This window comes from Epinephelus lanceolatus, chromosome 2, assembly GCF_041903045.1.
Source record: "Epinephelus lanceolatus isolate andai-2023 chromosome 2, ASM4190304v1, whole genome shotgun sequence".
Classification (NCBI taxonomy): domain Eukaryota; kingdom Metazoa; phylum Chordata; class Actinopteri; order Perciformes; family Serranidae; genus Epinephelus; species Epinephelus lanceolatus.
In genome coordinates, this window is record NC_135735.1 from 16,296,197 (window position 1) to 16,318,500 (window position 22,304).

The 22,304-nt window shown below is 40.8% G+C and overlaps 1 protein-coding gene across 6 annotated transcripts in view; it reads right to left on the minus strand.

Annotated features, from left to right (window-relative positions):
• The window catches only part of rasa3 (RAS p21 protein activator 3), a 55,121-nt gene that overhangs the window by 6,138 nt on the left and 26,679 nt on the right, over nt 1–22,304 (minus strand). The window contains exons 5-21 of one of the 6 annotated variants that reach the window (XM_078174576.1): nt 21,527–21,603; nt 14,004–14,084; nt 13,828–13,900; nt 12,155–12,228; nt 11,966–12,070; nt 10,875–11,037; nt 10,634–10,782; nt 10,146–10,260; nt 9,974–10,048; nt 9,765–9,888; nt 9,249–9,352; nt 7,258–7,335; nt 7,070–7,147; nt 6,710–6,783; nt 1,697–1,803; nt 903–917; nt 106–188 (exon numbers count right to left, since the gene is read on the minus strand). In XM_078174576.1, coding sequence (XP_078030702.1) covers nt 106–188; nt 903–917; nt 1,697–1,803; nt 6,710–6,783; nt 7,070–7,147; nt 7,258–7,335; nt 9,249–9,352; nt 9,765–9,888; nt 9,974–10,048; nt 10,146–10,260; nt 10,634–10,782; nt 10,875–11,037; nt 11,966–12,070; nt 12,155–12,228; nt 13,828–13,900; nt 14,004–14,084; nt 21,527–21,603 — 1,575 coding nt within the window. Of the gene's footprint in view, nt 1–105; nt 189–902; nt 918–1,696; nt 1,804–6,709; nt 6,784–7,069; nt 7,148–7,257; nt 7,336–9,248; nt 9,356–9,764; nt 9,889–9,973; nt 10,049–10,145; nt 10,261–10,633; nt 10,783–10,874; nt 11,038–11,965; nt 12,071–12,154; nt 12,229–13,827; nt 13,901–14,003; nt 14,085–21,526; nt 21,604–22,304 lie in introns of all 6 variants that reach the window. The other 5 variants (XM_033629957.2, XM_033629967.2, XM_033629974.2 and 2 more) reach the window with 5 other exon arrangements.

The window sequence follows — 22,304 nt, forward strand, 5'->3', positions numbered from 1 at the left end:
AGGAAGGAGGGAAGAAGGGACAGTAAGTGAGGGAGGAATCTAAACACATGTAGGAGTGATTCTGGACCAGATGCACAAAGCTCCAAAGATGTGTGGGGTCCTTACATTTTTCATCTTGAAAGACTCCTCCTCGAGCCTCTCTACAGCCAGAATGTTCTCTATGGGAATGCTGCACAGAGCGCTCTCACCTGGAGGTACAAGTAAACACATCAGATGTGAGAAATTACAAAAAGTAAAGAATGTGTAAAATAACAATGACGTGTTTTAACATGAGTTAATAAAGTGGGTTTTCTCAGGGTACTCCGGCTTCCTCCCACAGTCCAAAGACATGCAGGTTAACTGGTGACTCTAAATTGTCCTTAGGTGTGAATGTGAGTGTGAATGGTTGTCTGTCTCTGTGTCAGCCCTGTGATAGTCTGGCGACCTGTTCAGGATGTACCCTGCCTCTCACACAACGTCAGCTGGGATAGGCTCCAGCCCCCCCGCAATCCTTGACATGATAAGAAGTTACGGAAAATGAATGAATGAATGAATGAATGAATAGTAATAAAAATGGACGCCATGTTAGTTTGCCATTCCTTTCTTTGTGCATTTCAGTGTGGGACAACAGTGACTGCTTTTACATGCACACTAATATTCCGAATATGACAATATTCTAAATTCAACATGGGTCATATGGGCAGTAAATTTCATTTGGATATTCCGAATTAAGCCTCATTCTGAAAGTAGCGTTTTCTGATTGAAAAATGAGGGATATGCCCACATTAATCAGGTTTTAGAAGCACATGTACACAACGCATTCAGAATATGGGTCTCAACTGGGGATGTGACACGTGGCCTGTTGCCTGTTTACAGTCGGCTCTGCGTGTTGTCATGGATTCATTGTACACAAATCAACTCACCAGAAGTTTGCAGGGCTGGGGTAGAGATGCATGCCCAAAAGAAAAAAGCCCACATTTTTTGGTCAGAGGAAGAAACATACCTTTTAAACATATGACAGACTTGGATATCAACAGGTTTTTGGATATGTGCAAATACTGCAACCTTTTAAAGAAGGCGGTTAAAGGAATGACAGAGGGACACTGTGTTCACACGGCCGAACAAGCCAGCCACCAGCGGAAAAATCGTATTTTGGTGCACAAGCAGCTCCATATTTTTGCGTCATAATTTACTTGTTATGGCACGTTAATACACAAGTACACAATGCTGCATATAAATGAGGCTATAAGTGGAATATTCATTTTCATTAGCCATGTAAACAGCTTAGAAGGAATACTGTCTTTTCAGAATAAGGGCAAAACTGGAATATTTTGTGCATGTAAACGTCATGTCACTGTCCATCTACAGCACAATTTAAATAAATGAAAATGTTTTTCAGTCTTCACACTAACTAATTGGAGTGTGCTTGATTTTCTCACTTTAAAAAAACTGTTATGTAGTCTGAAATTTAGAAACAGCTTACGTGTTTTGGCCCTGGCTTGTTTGGATGCAGCACAAATGCATTGCCTGCTCAGTAACTTAATCTCCACCACATGTGTTGAGTGCACATTGTGTTCATGCTAAATGCACCTTCAGCAGATTCCCGCTCAGCTTCCTCCTGCTGATTCTTACACAAGAGCACACACGCACACAACGACATAAACAGACGAGGAAACAATGCGGCTGTAAGAGGATCCTGAGGGACCTCTGAGCCCACCTTTCGTTTTGTGGTAGGTAAACTCGTGGTTGGTGAGGCGAAACCATCGCTTCTTGAAGTTCTTCATTCCAAACCGGTTTCTCCCTTGTGCCCTCTTTATCATAAATCTGAGGAAAAACGGGCGAGAGAAAAAACACTGAAAACCTTGACAGACAAGCTCATGTTTAAAAATATAATTTATCTGGCACAATACATCCCTTGTACGTGTCTACAGTGCTGAGTGTGAGTATAAATCCATTACTTCCCGTAAAACTACATATACCACACATTCATTCAGGTTAAACGAATCCAGTGCAGTCGTTAATCTACATTTATCATTCCGTTTACATGCTCGCAGTTCCTTGTGTTTGTTGCTACTGTACATGTAAAAAACTTCACAGTGCTCATAGATTTAAAAGTCTATGAGTCAAATAGGAGATGGGTCAGCAGGTCAAAGGTACCCCTGATTTTGCACATTTCACCCCATTACCAACAAACTGTGTATAAATACCTTCTGACTTTTTGCCATATAGATAATATTTTTTAAAGAAGTCACATTGCTATTGAAAACAACGGTTAGTTGCAGCCCTAGAAGAAACTTTCATTTGACTGTTAATGATGTTTGTATTTGCCCACTTTTTAAATTCTGGGTATGATTTTCTGACACAACTTACAACTTATTTATCAATCACTGCTCATGAACTGCGGTCAAACTGTCAAACTTGGCAACGCTGATCAAATACAGCTGCTCTCCCAGTGAATGGACTAACACATGGCTTTTGTGTTAATGAGAAAGGTTACAACTGGCATTCACTCTAAGGACAAATGAGTAGTCAATGATGGAAATGCGACACCCTGGTAGAGGCGCTAATTTTAGCCCCTTTGCCAGTTGGCGTGATGCAGTGATAGGCAGCCTCAAGATATTCCCAGTTTGCGTCCAAGTAGCATGTGAACATCAGCCTAAATTAAGTCAGGACTGAGCTTGAAAGAGAGACTGAATAAGTAAGAGATATATAAACGAAGTATCAGCGTAATATTTTCACTGGCCTCTATGCTGTTTTCTACTGTTTGCTAACCTGTCTTCTGGCCTGTCCGTGACATTGAACGTGACACACCAGGAGAAAAAAACAACAAAAACCAGAAAGGTATACTCGTCTTCTCTACTGGCAATGGGAAAGCAGTCTATCAGCTATATTGAACAGGTTTTCCCGCGTTTAAAAACCTGCATACATATGCTACTTGTGGTGGAAAAGGTTTGTATGAATCGAGATTCAGTTAATGCTTTGCCCATTTGTTACCTCAGAAGTTTTCAAAACATATTTAAGTGTACAGTTTAGCTGTAAAATGAGAACATTTGTGACCTAGTTGCCACGTTGAAAAAAAGTGAGCTTAACGAAAAGTACCGCCCACACGCTGGAGCAACCTTTCTCATTTTACAGCTAAACAGTACACAAAAATATGTTTCTGAAAACATCTGAGATGAGAAACAGTAACAAAATCTTCAGATTCATATTCGATCACAGCTGCCTAGTTTGATAGTTTGACTGCAGTTCATAGGAAGATATTGACGTGACAGCTGCATTAGAGACTCCTCGGCTCTGATTAGTTGCTTTCGTTCAGACACAGTGGGTTCTTGCAATCGCCAATAGATACACGGGGGGCACGGGGACACAATTAAATGTCTTGTGTAATACAGTGTGGGTGTAGTGACAGTTTTATTTTTATAGAAGTCCCCTAACTAAGCTTTAATGCATGCAAAAGTCCTCTATGATGTCCTCGATTTTTTTAGAAAATGTCTGACAGTGATGTAAGGTACACATTTTTGTTGATAATGGGCTAAAACATGTTAAACAACCAGTATGGGGCTTTCAGGGAGAGTAAACACCAGGATGTCTTTGTTTTAGAGTCTAAGGGCCATAGCATATGTGGGATATGAAGCACCAAAGTTACTCCTCTCCCACAGGAACTCTTTTCACACTACTGAGCCAAGAACGTGCCGGTTTCACATCTGCCAAAATGCCCAGAGCTGTGCTGGACACTCTAATGTGTAGGTAGTGATGTGGTCACAGTCTGGACAAAAAGGGTATAAAGGGTCAGGATGCGGGATCCCAGAAATGTTTGTACAGTAACTAACCCCTGCTGTCACTGTCACATCAAGCATGTCTGGCACAGCGAGGATCGAGAGGGGCTGTCAGCACTAGAGAAGGCTTTAAGGCGTAAAGGTTAACACTTTACTTTATACCATCACAGTCAGTGTACACTCAGCCTATTGCCATGGAAACACAGAGAGACTTAAATACATCACACAGTGTCAGACAGTGTAACAGACGAGTTGCTTATACTGTATTTAATCCAGATATAAAGTAAAGTGCAGCAGCATCTACAGCAGCGCATGATGTTGGTGGGAGAGAATGACCGGCTTGGTTTGGGGTAGGGTTACAGTGCACACACGGGGGGGTCACAAGGGCAAAGCCGTCATACAGAGAAGCTCTTACCTGCCCTTCGTGCCTTTTGACCCCTTCCCATCAACCCTCTTTATAGTGAGTTTTACACTCCTACGCCCGGTAGCAGAAACAAAAGAGGGTGGGGATGTTGATGAGCGAGGCGCTGGCACAACTCCCCCCTTTACAGCCTCATTAGAAATATCATCACAACAACAGCCCGTGTGTTTGTAGACAGGGCTCAGTGTACAGCCTCGAGTGTATCGTTACTGTTCACTTTGGAAATGACTCAGACCACGAGGGCTCAAACATGTGGAGGTAAAATCCAGCTTCACTTCAGAGACAACTTAAAGAAACAGTTTGACAATTTGGGAAATAAAATTATCTGTTTTCTGGCAGAGAGCTGGATGAGAAGATTGAAACAACTCTCGTGTCTGGATGTTAACTATGAAGCTACAGCCAGCAGTTGACATACGTGCTAACCCTCCTGGTTTTCCTGCGAGACGTTTCCCCTTGGTGTCACAACTTTTCCATATTTTTTCCCAATTTACGACACATTTAAACACTTTTTTTTTCTTCCCCTTTTTTGTTATCAAAACCTGTTTCTGGCAGCGTGTATGAGCCCTACAACTCTAAAAGTCTACTGTTCCCACTTGGACGACAATACAGCTACACCAAATGTTATCTGCTGGCATGCATGTAAATTGGAAGAGAGCAGCTCATGTGTGCCTCCTCATCCTCGATGAGTGAGAGATGGAGAGAGAGCTAAGAAAATAAAATACTCAACATAATTTCAGATGTACTGGAGAGAAGAATTCCTGTTAGTTATGGAAATATTAAAAGGAAAGGCATGAAATGTAATTAAATAAATAAATAAACCGAATGTAAGTTTACGCCATTTTGTAATTGTAATGAATGCCTTATCGTTTGTAAATTCATCTTGCAAATCTAAAAAAAAAAGGGTTTTACACTTTAGTTTTTGTTCAGATTAAACAAAAAAATGTATGATATGTGCAACTCTACTCACCCTTGCACAGAGCCAGGATAGCTGTTTAACCACTGTTTACAGTTAAGCTAACCGGCTGCTTGCTGTGGCTTTATATTTACTGTACAGACATGTGAGTGGAATCAATCTTTTCATCTAAAAGCAAATATTTCCAAAAATATCAAACTACTCCTTTAAGTTATTCGTCTGAGTCTGGACAGTTGAGCATTGATAGTCAACCCAGCTGTGTAAAGCTAGAAACAAGTGCCAAGACAAACTTAAAGATATACTGTGCAGGATTTTTCCAAAACACACCGTATGGACCAGTGCTTTTCAAACTTTTTGTGCACAAGACACACCAAAGGGCAAGCCAAACTCTCAAGGTACACCTGTATTTATATCTGTGCACAATAGCTTTTATAACGTGTTATCACTCTTATCACAACATAAGACAATAAAAGAAAAGATAAGACAGGTAGCTTTCATGATGCTGTCTACTTTCTTTTGGTGGTAGGTCATCCTTGCTGGTGCTTTGTTGTAATTTGCTCCGTACAATAAAGCAATCCATCGGGGTGTCTTAGTGGTAGAGCAGGGGCCCCATATACAAGGCTGTTGCCGCAGCGTCCCAGGTTCGACTCCAGCCTGTGGCCCTTTGCTGCATGTCACTCCCTCTTTCCCCCCTTCACATTTGTCTGTCCTGTCAAATAAAAGCTAAAAATGCCCAAAAAATATCTTTAAAAAAATAAATAAATAAAGCGATCCATTGTCCCACTCACGGCTTTTTCCATTTAAATGGTATCATCCCTCACACTGGTGGTCAATAAGGGCTTTTGATGCGCCACACACTTATAATACCCAAGCGTGAACGGCAACAAATAGGTTCCCTGTGAAGGTTTTCAAACTGAATTAAATTAAACTGAATTAAATTAAATGGGTGTGCACAACATACTGATACAGTCAATACAAATTCATTCATTATTTTTTGTACAGGCCCAGTTGAATATTGCAGTACCAGTGTTTACAGTGAATAACGGCACACCTGGATTGGCATCACAGCACACTTTTTGAGAACCACTGGTACAGACTCATACAGAGGTAACCCCTCTCAATCATCACTTACGACACTTGCATGTTTTCTTATATTCTTCTTCTTTTCTGTGTTTGGGACATTTATAGGCATGTGCCCCCACAGCACTCAGGTGAGGTTCGGGCTTTATAATAAAGTAGCAACCAGGTGCTGCACTGTAAAGCAGCAGGCATCAAAGGGACACGTGCTAAAAAAATGCAGCAAGGCAAAACACCAAACGAGAGTGAATTTGGGGTTGGCTTTTAATTTTGCTGGCGATACTATTTACAAACAGTAGCCAACAATTCCTGCATAGTATACCTTTAATAAGATAATTAGCAATGAAAAGGTGACTGATGATATGGGAACAGATAGTTTATAAGACAGTTCATAAATTCTTTAAATTAATCCACCATCACATATATAGGACTTCTTAGCAGTGGCATTTGGAGAGCTGTTTATAGACAATAAACAAAACATTTAGTTTTATTTTGGGTGTTTCTTTCCATGAATATCAGTTTAACAGTAAATTATCTCCTTACCCCTCTTTGAGCATGATTGGTGTTTCAATACTCTTCTGATCCCATTTGCCAGAGGTGGAGATCAGGTCCAGGAACTGTCAGAGAAATTAAAGGATGTCATATATCAGTATATTCATTGTGTTGGTAATTTGTGTTTCCTCTCACACGACATCCAAGTAACTCAAGTTTTTCAGACTATGACACCCACGCTTTGACATCCCTGTATCCACTCCACCTTTTCAGTTCTTTTCAAACGTCTGCATTCTTTCATTCGCTGAGTTCATCATCATCTCACATACAAGACAAAGGAATATCTGATAACATGTCTACAGACTGGCAGTGATTTAATGCATGTAACAAAGAACAAAGCCGAGCGCTCACATTCTTCACAGCGTCCGCATATTTCTGCTCATTGAAGTACTCGTAAAATGCAGCCATGTAAGACTCTTTGAAATTGGCCTGGAAAGGAACAAAAGTATGGAAAGACAGAGAGACAGAAGATCAGCAAGTTGTGTCTGAATCTGACTTTGACACTGAAATGTACTGAAAACGCACAAAGAGAAACTCACAGATTTAGACTTGGCGAGACTTCCCAGGGTCTGGATCGTCTTGGAGATGAGGGTGAGGGTTCGAGAGGTGGCAGGATCCTAGGGAGACAAAAAGACATCAAGTCAAATCTTGACAGATCAGCTATCACACTTAACCACAATATAAAAGCTCTGTATCAGTAATATAGAGTCTAAACCTGGGTCTGGAGGGACTTATGAACACAAGGTTACTGTTGCCAAAGTCAAGAATGAACTGTAACTTCAGTCGGGGTTTTTCCTGCACAGAGAATCAGGAAGCAGCCGCCTCCAGCATTTGAATGATGGAAAACACTATGGAAAACACTATTTTATAACAAGCGTTGCACTTGGTGGATTTCTGTCATTTGTAACTGCAATTGTGGCATTACGCTGATGTGGTGGTGCTGAATCGTAATTAGCATAGTGCACTGGGAAAGGGGCTGCCAAAACTGCCAAGAAGGAAGAAAAGAGCTGTCTGTTTTAGACCTCAGCAAAACAAGGACAAATCCTGTGCACGTTTGTGAATGATTGTCCTGTAGCACGTTTACACTAGTGAATGTAAGAAAATTAAATACCTTTTTTTTAATCAACTCCTTTTTCTACTGTATCAGTACAAAAGATCAAATACACATTTGTAAAGCATGATATTAGTTTTTTACAGTACATGAGAACATGACTGCCACATATACTGATAAAAGCAAATAATTTAAAATAGCAAGTAAAACAATCAAAATATATTATCTAAAAAAAGGACAGGGTTATAAAAGTGCCCTGTAACAGAGTGTGAGTGGGGATTATTACAAATATATTTTTTTTAATTATATTCTAAATACTTCAATAACAGGAGGAGATCTACAGTTATGTAAACAATATTTTGCCAGCAGAATAAAACAATTTCATTCTCACTTTATCAGTATTTCATCTCTTCAGTCTTAGACATAGCTTCACCAGGTCATGTGATATGCTACTTCAGGACACAAATAAATATTACTGTGACCAAAGAAAATTGCAGATGAACATTTAATATCCATTACAGACACAACTGACTGCTACACTACCACAAATTATTAATAACTGTAGTTTTTCCAATGGTATAATTCCTAAGTCTTAGAGTCCTAAAACATGTTGCTTGTAAGAAGTGCTTCCTTGAGCCAGTTGAAGTCAGGATACACATGCACATGTGTGCACATGATCGGAATGGTACCACCTACGCCTCATTTTGTGCCAGAAAAAACCTTGTTTAGCTTTATGTCAACAGGCACGAGAATTCCTTGATGTCTAAATTTGAACAAAATCTAACTTTGCTGAGGAAAATCATGTGATATAATTATAAGCTACTGTTTTCATTGTCTAAAATGAACTTTAAACCTTCTTTTTTTTCAGCAGCACTTAATTTCTGTTTTTTTATTTTGTCATTGCAGCACTTCTTTTCTTTTTTTTTATAAAAAAAAATTATTTAGTAATTGCAGCACTTATTTTTGGAGGGATCTGTGCACAGTGAGGGGAAGGTTACTTAGATTACAGATTACTAGTTACCCTAGATTACAGATTACTAGTTACCCTGTTAAAAATGTAATAAGTAATGTAACTATTTTAATGACTTCATCAAAGTAATGTGACCTATTACATTTGATTACTTTTCTAACATATGACTTAAACTTGTCAGTAAAGCTGAAAAATGTCAGATCTAGGCTGTGCCCAAAGAAGGCATTCCTGCACGGTGAGACAGAGAATGAATGTATCTTCTACATATAAACTTTTCACTGAAAAAAAATATTTGGATCAAACCCCTTTGTAATCACAAATACTTTGATTAGTAACTGTAAATTAATTACATATTTTTTCTCAGTTACTGTAACTGACAACAATGACATTTATTTTGTAATTTAATTACTGTAACTAATTACATTTAACTAGTTACTCCCCAGCGCTGTCTGTGAATATGTGTGCATGTTAGTTGCGTCTGTGATTATTTTAAAAAAAGACAGACTCACTGGATGGTGCGGACGTAAATGGAACAAGTTTGGGGAGAGGATGGCTGGAGCGAAGAAACGCAGGAAGATGAAACTGCTCACCGCTGTGTACCGGACATCTTGGTCTACTGAGAACAGAAATAAAAAAAAAAACAGGGATATATCACACACATTTTACTTGTTTCAAATAGTCTCATACAGTCTGGAAGAAGAAAAGTGGAGCTGTCTAAATATTAACTAACTTTACATTTTTAATCCCAACAGCTTGTCCCTCTTGTGACTGCAGTGCCCTGTGACGGCCAACAGGAGGCAGCACAGTATACAACTCTGTGTGTACATACTCCACACATCACTATAATGAGTGCGTGGGAGGCTTAAGTGTTTTCAGGTTTGACACAAATAGCAGAGCACAAAAAGAAGAAAGTGTCCTTGGACACATCTTGCACATCCTGTTCTTTATTGTCGGTTTCCTGTTCCTTAATAGCAGCTTGCGTCCTCTCCTCCATCTCTTATTAAGTCACTCAGGAGGTGAGTTACCTTGGAAACGGGTGGCAGCGGACTCTCTCAAAGAGAAGAAGATATCACACATGACGGTGGGACAGCGGACACCGGAGGTGGTGATGACGTTGAAGATACGGTCCACGTACTGACGAAGGTTTTCCTGATGAGGGGAGGCGGAGGAGATGTGTCAGATAACACACACGCAAACACACACGGACAAACACACAACACACTCATCTTCTTACCCTGTTCGTCTCCAGGTTCTCCGACTCTTTGAGCTTCACCGGGTCGATTTCACAGGGTTTGTGATCTGTGCAGATCTGTGAAGATTTATCAAAGTATTCACATATCCATTCATACCTGATTTAGCTACAGAGACATACGTGTGACAGATGTGTGAGTATTGTAGAGCCATACCTCATCTATGATGGGTTTGAGTGTGACTTGCAGATAGTGCATTCCCGCCAGCTTCATGGTCTCATCAATGCACTTAGAAGTCAGTGAGTTTCCCCTGAAAATGGTGTTAGGATCCCTACACACAGTAAAAAAAAAAAAAAAAAAATCAAAACTGCAGCTTAATAAACAACACGATTTTTTAAAAGTAATTTAATATCCATAATAAATCACACAACCGTGGCTGATGATATATTTTTTCACAGTCAAACAAAATGCTAAGCGAGTTGGTTTTTCACATACAGCCTGATTACTGCATTTCTAAAGTCACTTTAATTAAAATGATTTAAGAATAAATCTGCACCTGATTTAGTGGCGAAATAAATCCCAACTATGCAACATCCAGTTGGCTTATGTTTAAAGATGTTTCACATAACTGCTAACAAAGATAAAGCTACACATATATTTCACAACAGATAATATGTCCGTTAAAGATGCGACGTGTCACTCACTGTGTACGGTTGACTTCGGCGTGAGCGATGGCGCTGATGAAAGGCACAATCTTGCCATAGTGAAGAAACAGACGCACGAGGGGAATGGCGGCTTCTTGTTTCTCCCGACACACCTCCCCCAGAGTGTGAGCTGTGGACGCCGACACGGGCTGAACAGAGAGGAGGAAACATGTAGCGTTCAAACAGCGAAGCAAAAAGCAGTCAACAGAAGATGTGTCTGAGCAGAAGAGAACACACGTACACACACCTCTACGTTAGCAGAGTGCAGCAGCAGTTCTCTGAGGGGCGTGTAGTGCTCGGAGGGGAAGACGTGGTCCTCAGTGTAAACGATGTTCAGACGCAGAGAGCCGAGCTCTTCTACCTTCACTGACTTCCCTCCGTTCTCTCTGGGCTGGAGAAAGTACCTGAGGAAGAAAAAGTATATGAGATCTTAGCTGAAGGGATGATGCGCAAGAAGTGTCTCAACTGGGGATGTTCCTAAATCATTTCACTGATGTTTAAAGATGATGGGGACCAGAGATGGGACTGGATTATCATAGTTTATCGTTCATAGTGACGATACAGACAATTCAAACACCAGATAGGGAGCTGCTGTTGTGCATTTAAACCATTAAACCGTGACGATACATGGCTTTTTCACTGCAGTAAGAAAAAATCCATATAGTTAGAGCCCTACTCCTGAATGCTAATGTTGCTCCGTGACTACTTGATATTTTAATAGGCAAACGTTTGCTAACATGTCCGTCATATCAACCTCATAAGGTCATAATATGTCAGTGTTGTGTTTACAGCTTGTTGTGGTGCCTCCAGTCGGACCAAAAACAAAAAGAAAAAGCATTAATGAAGGTTTAATTGTCACATTAAAATGTAGAAAATTGTGTCACTGAATGTTTTGTTATTCAATGAAAGGGGATGATTATTCCCACTTGACTTGGACTGCACCAACAACACAATTTTTATTCTCTCATACCATCGTTCATGGGGGGCAAAGTGTTTCCCCCAAAAAATAAGATGCAAAAAACAGGCGCTGTTGGGTCAGCAGTGTTGGAAAAGAAGCATTCATGCTCAGTGAAATCTCCCCTGGTTAAATAAAAACTTTAAAGAAGGTCTCTTGTCAGTGTTGATACTTGTTGCTATGGCTCTGCTGTTGCTGTGGAAACACATACTCAGACTGTCAATGATGATAAAATCAAACCCAACCAGCCGCAGCCGGGTGCAGTGCAGAACTTGCTCAGAGGAAAAAAAACAAAAAAAAAAAACAACATAAAGCAGACCCAGAATGATTGACAGAGTGTGTGAAAGGAGATGATGTGTGAGCGATGCTCCTCTCACCAAGCGTCGTGGACCCCGGCCTGACCCAGCACCCGCAGAGGAACTCGCACACCTCCCAGGAACTCATCCCCGAATTTCAGGTTGCTGGCGTTCCACAGATCCACCCTGAACACAAAGCACAATGTACAGCTCAGACATGGGAGGAGCTTCAATTTCTGACACTGACACTCTCTAGGAAGACTGGCTCACCTCAGCGCCAGTTTGTCAACATCCTCTTCCTCAACATCAAACTGCCGCTTCGTGTAGCTTAACGGCCGCGTCACCTAGAGATGGAGACAGAGGAAACATTTAGCGCAAGTGAGGAGAACTAGACCAAATCAAACTCTAAGCTTTTAGTCCAAATGGGGGGTATCAGAATCCATGTAAGTTTGGAGCAATGAGAATCCAAAACAATAAAAGGGGGACAATCACATGACACAAACATGATAGATGGCCTGTGTCTGTTCGTGGACGTGGGCCTCAGAGGGGGGCCGCAGGCAGAAAGCACCACAGGGTCTGAGTCCTGTTCGTGTGGTGGTCGGGGGATAAATGAGACGGTTTTGTCGGATGGAAATCAATGGGCCAGATTGTTTGGTGGTTTGTCCGAATCAATCATACTCTTGTCCTGCTGTCTTCTAGTGCTGCAGCGGGGAGGCCAGAGGGAGGAGCGACACAAAAATGTCAGAGCGGAGCGGCTGGTGAGCGAGGGTTAATGGGGGCAGTGTGAAAGAGAGCGTGTGTTTGTGTGTATGAAAAGTATCTATAAATACAAACTCATGAATATGAATAATTGTGAACCGTGACAAGTTTTAAAATGACATTCAGAGGAAAAAAAAAAAACAGTGTAAACATTGTTGTGTTTCCAGTTGCTTTTATCACATAAATCTCAAATACAGTAGAAATGGTATGACTATGGTAAAAATAAATATTAAATGAGACGTGTTATTACAAAGATAATAAGACAATAAGAATAATTAGACCTTTATTTTTTTGCATAAACCTCAACAGTTGCACAAAAGTTAGCAAAACACTTTCACAACCTTTTATGATTTCAATATAAAACACCTACCAACTAGTTAAAGAAGCATTTAACTGCTGGAAAGATGGTCTTTTCATTCAACATTAGGCTGTCTATGCAGTCGAAAGATGCAAATAATTTTACAATTGGTGCTACATGACCGGAGAAAACAGAAGAAAAAGGGCCACGGCATTTGCTTTTGCTCAAGTGGTAGAAAACCTACAACTACCAGAATGCAGTGCGCCGCAGCGGACCAATAAACGCTCCCAATGGTGGTTGACATAATGCAAACTTGCCCGTTATGACCCAGGAAACAATGTGGTGGCCGGCTGGTAGCAGATGATCTCAAATTACAGATAAACAGTCCACTAAAATATGTTTCTGAAAACATTTTAGGCCAAACAGGCAACGCAGCAACAGAATCTTGGTTCATATTTGAGGTTTTAGAGTTTGATCAAAGTTCGTTCTGAGTTTGAAGGGGGGGGGCTCTGTTGCCATAGTCTTTCTGTCCGTGGTGGCGGGCATACAAAACTGCAGAAGTGCAATCTGTAGTTCGAGCAACAGCCCAAGAGCCAGCAAAAATCTGCCGCATAACACGGAACATGTCATTTGGGAAATAAGTAATATAAAGTCGTAACTTCACCCACGTAAACAGGTGCAAAAAAATGAAAAGGACGATCAGTCAAGACCAGTCATGGCACACACTGGCCATGATATTTACACAAAACAAACTCACAATTACACATGGATGTTTTGTTCAGGTGTCCACATACTTTTGGCCACAATATATCTCTAGGTTGGACTGATACTCAGCATGAAACCATCCACGACAAACATGTTACTGTTAAAAAGCCCAGATATTCACCTCGAAATAGAAAACCTCCTCATACTGTGGATTGTTGGTTTTCCTCTTCACTTTGGTTTTCTTGGCTTCCGACCTGAGAGAAGCAAAAAGGCAGCGGGAGATAAAATCAAAGTTAAACATGAGGTAAACAAAGTCGCGCGCGGCTAGATCACGTCCTATCGTGCGAGAGAGCTGACCTTGAGGGTCCTAGTAAGGAGACAGCAGCGTAAGGATCACATTGGCCGTTGACGATTGGAAGACCTTGGCACTCCAACACTCTGTGGAGACACACACAAATCATTAATGAGTGAACACACTACTGTACACACACACACACACCTGTAACACATTAACATGATGCTAATTTTACTGCACCATTAGCACTGTGTGATCTCATCTATGACAAGCATGAATGTCTGATGTATGCATACATTGAAGTTGCACACCTAAATTGTATGCAGCCATGATTTATGTTATAAATGACACATAGAAATGTCTGCCGTGAAAAAATTAACCAAGTGCAAAAACAGTAAGCATCTACAAATATCCACATCATCTGTAGAAAACAACTCTCTTCTCTCAGCTTTCTGCAGCCATTTTTAGTAGACCTGTGAAAATACAAACATAAAACATCTGGTTTGTTCACACTGCAGCTCACTCCTACACTGGAAGTCCTTGCTGGTTCATTTTGGGCCCAGTTAAGAGCTCTCTGTGAGTTTTCTCAGCATGTGGAAATGCCCCCCCTGGTGTCAGCGTTAGGTGGGTCTGTATGCATTGTATGTAAGAAGGGCAGAAACAGAGAGAGGGACAGATGAAAAGAGATAGAGAGAAGTAATGCCGTTTGAGCTGTTGGCCAAGAGTTGTGCCAGCTTTAAATCCTGTGTGATCCAGCGACTACACACAGCACACGGCTAAAAGACCACTGGAGAGAGGGTGGAGAAAGGAATGAAATAAAAAGTGGAAGAGATCCTTTTTTTCAGACTTTAGACTCTATATATGACAAAGGGATCAGACTGAGCATAAGGGAGATGAAGGATACAAAGGTCAGGGTTGATTTAATCCTCAGGAATCAAGTGTATCTGATCACCAAGAGAAGAAAAGAGATTTGTTTCCAGATCCCACTGTGCGTATCCATGCACATTAATATTTGTACTCAGCCAACACATTAAAACAATATGTAGTAAAACATACAATTTGTATACTTTATATTCAATTCAATCTAACTTTGTTATCTGTATAGCCTGTTTTTCTGTAATTGCAACAGCTGGGGTCCATGTCTACTTCCTGTCAGCTGATGTCATTCATAGGGCCGCCCCCTGAAAGTCTGAGATTTGAACTGTCAGTGTAAGTGACTTTCATGCTACTTCTGGGTACAGATAGCTGCAGATATGATGCAGAGGGGCAGAGGAGGAGGAACTTTCCACCACAAGGCATCGAGATAACATTATCTTCTCTCTTCTGCATTGAAATGGTGCTAACAGCAACTTAATGTGACACAGTTTCTGGCTTCTGTTTGATATCTAGTGTCGGCAAAAAATGTCGCACATTTCCGATACATCGTTAGCAGCGCAAGCTTGTTTACTGTATTACATGAATGCCAGTGTCACACTGAATGCCTCACTGTACCCTGTTAAAAATTTAAAACTTCATATGAAAAAAAACAAAACAAAAAAACAAATCGTTTATATTAGTATTAAATGTCCAAATATGAGTCGATTACAGCCCAGGTCATTCACATATCGCTGTATCCAGTGCTTGAATATAATTGCATGTAATTGAGTACAACGCACAGTCTTGTCATTCCATGATAGTTCAACCTGCTACAATGTTCAAAAGAAGACAATAAATAACTGTAATGTGCACAAGTATGCAGGTATTTAAAGGAGCGGTGTGTAATATTTAGGAGGATTTAGTGGCCTCTGGTGGTGAGAATGACAGATTACAACAAGATGACAGTTCTCCAGGTTAGGATTCCTTCAGTGTTCATTGTTCAGGAGGTTTTTATGGGGAGCTGAATTATCCACAGAAGTCTCTTCTTCTCCAGAACAAACAGACCAGGTGATTAAATCTGGTAAAAAATGCTGAATGGTACAAATTAGTGTTTCTTCGACGCTGTTTGGCATGTCACAGACAGGGTGCTTGCCAAGCACCTGGTAATTTGTGCTCTCTTTAGTTCTGATCCAGGTGTTAAGGAGGTTTTTATCTATCTATCTATCTATCTATCTATCTATCTATCTATTCCTGTGTCTATGACATCATGCTGTAAGGGGATTAACACACAAACAGGACAGGACACCCAGCGGGACGAATCACTTCCTGTGTGTCATGGTGATGCACCACTACTCACACCACATGATGAATTACACAGCAGATCGCAGAGCTTCCCACAACTGAACTGACTACACATGCAACAGCTTGCTGACACACACATGCGCACGCACACACACACACACACACACACACACACAGGGGTTCCTAATAAGGAATAAGGAGAGGGCTGGGTTAAGCATCACTAATGCCAGAGCGCTTCCTGTCCAATAAGCTTGTTTATATAACCCCTGCTTGGCCTACTATCCAGCCCTCTCCCCTCCCTCCCTCTCTCATCACCACTGTGAGCTCTGACATGCCAGACAGTGGTGGCAAGGCAGACTTATTTGTTTTAGTCGACATTACTCATATTAGGTTAATGTGCTTCTTTTCTGCGCCCACGTATCCTGTCAAAAACAATTTCACTCAAACGGGGGGGATATGAATCGCATCACAGTGCCAAAACCACACACACAAAAGGCGGATGTGATTATGAGTCTGTGTCACTGACGGGTGCACCCTTCCAAGTAAGTGGAATGGTTTATTGAATTATATCAGAAATTCCAAAAGTGTTTAGTTATGAGATGTTTGTTGAGGTCATTTAAGGTGTTACACATCCGACGACATTTCTGCCTGTCAGCATTTTCCAGTGGTGGAAGAAGTATTTCGAAATTTTAATTACGTTAAAGGGGCTCTGTGTGAAATTCAGAGCGTTGTCTGGACACAATTCTCAATACGGAGGTAGCTGAGCCGGCGGCTAGCAGCTAAGCATGCTAACTCCATTAACAGCGCTAAACAGCAACAACCACAGCTGTAGATTTTGGAGTGAAAGCGGGGCACACATCCCCTTCAGTATTTAGAACATGTGCATTTGTCACCCCCCAAATAAAAACAGGAACATACGAGAGGACTTTCTGACAAAATTAAAGGCATTTACGCCAAAACTCGATGCAAAAAAGGCACAAACTGAAGCATAAAAATGTACCAAAATGCAGGCAATAAAGTGTCTGGCACTTTCTGTCGGAGGATCCCCAGACCCCCCATTTCATATGTGTTGAATCTACACCATTGACGGCAACAGTGCTGACAGAGCTTACAGTATTACCCAGGGAGGAACCATAGGGTGGGTGATACGCATCTGTGACATTGCCATCCAAATATTAGCAGTAACCGCAGCATAAGCACAGCGCAAAGCAGCAGCAGTGAGCTAGCCAGTGGGATACACACATGCACTAACATGCACAAACAACCAGACCAGCTTGCCACAACAAACCACAGAGAAGCTCAGATTACAACACACACACAGAGGGAGCGTGACTTCATTCTCTGCTCAGGATGCCATTACTCCACTATATCTCCACATGGCAAATAGAGGTTTACTGTTGTATTGAAGCTCTGAATGTCGCATACAGAACCGTTAGTGAAACTACCAGATTGCAAGTGAAAGACTTTCAATCACAATATTACTTCAAGGGGAACCCCCAAATTTTCACACATCACAGTCTGTTTACAGATGAAGGGGAGAAGCTACTACTGCATGTGTGAAAAAAGCGTTCAAGCTCAAGTGCCTCAAGTGATGTTGCTTGAGTCAGGGGCTGGTGCTGAAGACTACAGGTTTGAAAATGAAAAAAGTGAGTTTACCAGCACAGAACAAATGCTGCATTCACATGACCCTCAGATTTTCCCATTTCACAAGAAGTCGTTCTTCCGACTTCAGTGTGTTCATGAGCTTTTTAGGGAGCGATCACACCGAGATGAAACGCTTGAAACGCGACACCAGTAAAACCATTGTTTTCCTATGATACGGCACGTCTGACCGGCGTTCAAGCGTCTTTTTAGACGGGCGTTTTTCCGGCGTCTTTTTAGACATGCGTTTTTGTAGACGCTTCTTTTTAGACATACGTAGACACTGAAAAGTTAAAATATTTTCAACTTTTTTGAGCGTCACGACGCCAATAGCTAGCGCGCACTGAATAAGCGCTTCCAGCGTTTCAAGCGTCTTTGAAGTGTCCGCGTCTCTAGTGTGTTATTTCTGTGAGATCACCCCCTAAGTCTTAATGTTGAAACAACATGGACGGTACAAACAAAATGTGTTTTATCTTTATTGCTCAGAGCTTTAACATCCAGATGGAGGTTCATGTTGCTGTTTAGGTTTGCTGAAACAGTTTGAAGTGTTATTGTGCCAGACTTATTGCAGCACCAGTACATCCCCTAAAACCACTAAAATATTGCTTTATCTTTGTTATTAGGGTTAATACTGATAAATAACTTTTCGACAACTGACAGTTACAACCTAATACCATATTATTACTCACATGTGAGCAAATATGCAATATGTGAATTAATAGAAGGCCTCTTAACATCAACAAAACATGTACTTTCAACCGCCAAAATTTTTGCTGACTCTCTGAGTTGTTGTCTTAAATTTTTCTCCAGTGGGGAACTAATTTTTCTGATTTTTCCAACATTGCATGAATACAGACGAACTCTTGTTGGCCGAGTTGCATTTTGGGTAATGTAGGCAGCCTGATTTGACGAGGAAGTGGATGTGTGGAATTAAAAAGACAAATTCTTTAGTTCCCCTACATCAATTTTGTTATGCATACAGAAGAATTGTTAGAAATATGTACTTTAAATATTGAAAGTAAAAGAACATGTTCTGCAAAAACTGGCCACTTAGAGTGACATATTTTGTATATTATATTATTTGTTTTTTATTACTGTTGCAATAATGTGTAAGTAGTATTTTACCACTGTAGTTGTTGGAAGAAGTGCTAAACTTAAATTTATGTCCTATCAGGAGGTTTAATCTGTCACAATGCATCATATTTTATACACAACCACATGTTTTGTTTTGTTTGTAAAATCTCTCAGTGCTAACTTCAGCTGTCAGACAAATGTAGTGGAGTATTTGTTTAAATTAGCATGAAAAAAAGGTCCTTAGTTTTTGTACTTGTGTTTCTTTTTCTCGTTTTTGTTGCTGTTACACTTTATGCGATCCTTATGTACACGCTGCTTCCAACCAAATGCATTTTAATGACAAACACACTAATGTTACCTGAAATGACATGTGCTATAATAAATAATATTTCCTGTGCTTGCATCAAGAGGATTTCTTTCACTCGGTTTGCTGACCTGCAGAGCTGAATGGATGCAGCTCTCTCTCTCTCTCTCTCTCTCTCTCTCTCTCTCTCTCTCTCTCTCGTACACGTGTCTTTCTAGAGAAATCTGACTAGATGACCTCCTGCTCTAAGCTCCTTACTCACAATGTGCTCTGGGAACGGAGCCACGCTGGCTCGTCATCGGACTTTACTGCTGCATGTTACAGAAGAAGAGCTGCAAAGCGAACAAGCACGCACACATACACACAGAATAATCCATCCACACCATTAACATATCATTGATCCACTGCAGAACACTAAATTTCACATACATGCGTGTAAACACCATTTCACACACACTGAAACAATATGGTGAGGACAGACTTAGGAGCCAGTGACATCCTCAACATACTGATTCACACATTCAAAGAGAGATTTATTCTACACAGAGAGCTCTAACCTCCAACCATCTCTCCGCCTGTCAAAAGCTGTTGCTGGGCAACAAGCCATGCACCTTAGGAGCCCTCCAACTGAACAAAGAAAGTGCTGTCCATGGCATGAACATTACTTCCTGCTAACAATCCACAATGCAAAAATGATATTTGTATGACTCAACAGCTGTCAGAGATGACGCAAAATGATGATGATGTCATCTGAATTCTCACTGTGGAGTAAACTATTGCCTGTCTGTTGATTTCATACATGACGTTTGTTCTTAAGCAGTTTTTACAACAGCAGCAAAACTTATGATGAAACACATGAAACACAGCTTGATGGAAATTTTACAGTAACACCAGTCCACTGTAACCATACTGTACCTAAGTGTCAGGTCAACCTCAGTGTTGATTTGACAGTTGTGCTTTGAGCTAAATGCTAACATCAGAATGCTAACATGCATGTTTTACCACCACGTGGCTACACTGCAGTGAGTTATTTATGATAATTTGGTACTTTAAGTTTGCAGTATTGGTGGTGGAAGCAAACTAATCTGTCCACACACTATCAAACTCTTTATTTTCCTCTGAGACTTTTCCTCTTTTGGATTTGGAATCCACAGCTAGCTTAGCTAAGGAGAGTCAAGACCAGCCAAGACCAGCCACTGCTACTGAGGATCAGCAAAGTTTAGAGGCAAAGGCGCCAGGCCGTAGACATATGATGCACATTGAAGTTGATGAAATGTGAAAACTTTTTAAAGTCAGTGTATTTGCTAAACATTTTTACAATTGGAGATTGTAAAAATCACTTTAGGCCTACAACAACAATACATAAGAATTCATTCATTCATTTCATTTTCCGTAACTGCTTATCCTGTTGGGGGGGCTGGAGCCTATCTCAGCTGACACGGGGCGAGAGGTGGGGTACACCCTGGACAGGTCACCAGACTATCACAGGCTGACACATAGAGACAGACAACCATTCACACTCACATTCACACCAATATAGCGATACCAATTAACCTGCATGTCTTTGGACTGTGGGAGGAAGCCGAAGAACAGGCTGGTTCGAACCAGACATCCTCTCGCTGTGAGGCGACAATGCTAACCCCTTTTGTCAAGGCCACGTGGAGCCACTCGAGAGGGGCTAAAGAGCTCTGGCGCCACAGGTTACCACCCTGGGTTTATCATGCTATATCTGCTAACTAGTACTAAACACAAAGTACAGCTGCAGCTGATGCTAATGTCATCAGTTTCTGCAGATATCTAGTCATCAACAAAAGGAGATTTTTACCTGATGGTGGCGCAAGATTGAAAATGAGGGGATCACCAAAGTCAGCAAGATACACCCTCTAGTCATACATGTATTTTTCTATACAGTAATTGTTCCGTAAAATGAAGTAGGAGATGGTTTAATACAGTGGTTCCAAACTGAAAGCTTTAAGGGTCCTGAGAACAATAATGTGTATGTATACCATAATACTGCCCAACCCTACTGGGGACCAGGCATGTCTTTACAAAATGTCACAACAATCTATACAGTAGTTTCAGAGATATTTCAGTTTGTACCAAAATGGTGCCTAAAAACCTTTAAGACATCAGCCGGCAGATATGAAATGAAGTCTTGACATGGATTTTTAATTATAAAGCTGTGAAATTCTTGTTAACCAGAATGTGTATTTTCCTGTAAACAGAGGAGCAACAATCTTTGTGACCACAGGATGGGGTCAGGAAATTCTTTTCTTTTCTTCTCTTGACATACACTATGATATTTTGTTAGAAAATTGCAAACACCGAATGAAAACATTCGCTGCAATATGAATAAGGACTGTGTGTGTGTGTGTGTGTGTGTGCATTTGTGTGTGTGTGTAGTCTCACCTTGTGGCTAGTTTATGGTTGATGGCTCCACTGTCTGTGATGACTTCACTCAGACGCAGCTCCAGGTGCACTTTTCCCTGCAGTACACAAACACACATATAAACACTCTTTACGCACACACTTTTGAACTTACATGTTTAAAGTTGTGCAGAGTGCTCATGAACACTCCAGCGTCTCTATAACACCTGCGTCCACCACACAGCCGAGGTGCCCAGTGACAGGGGGACGGTCACTGCCCAACGAAAACCATGCATTCATCAATTCATTTGTGTTTATGTGAAATAGAGTTGGCTTACGACAACAACACTGAGCAACTCAATCCAATCTAAAAAAAACTTTTAGGCTGTTTTAGGTTCAGGGTCAATCCTTCTGTCACTATAAATACTTCAGTGGGTTCAACCATGTGTCAACTAATAAAAACGTAAAACTTCAAATTGAAAACACATTATTCACTAGATCTTGACTGATTAGTGGTTAAAAAAATGAATCACAGGCTATTTTGATAATTGATTATTTGTTTCAGTCATTTTTCAAGCAAAAATGTCAAACATTTGCTGGTTCTAGCTTCTTAAATGTGAGAATTTGCTGCTTATCTTTGACATTTATGACAAAAAACAAAGAGTCCTTGGGCTTTGGACTGTTGGACAAGGGAAGTAATTTGCAGACGTCAGTTTAGGCTCTGCAAAACTGTGACGAGCAATTTTTGACATTTTAATGGACTCAATAATGAGTTGATTGATAGCAAAAATCATCAACAGATTATTCGATAACAGAAATG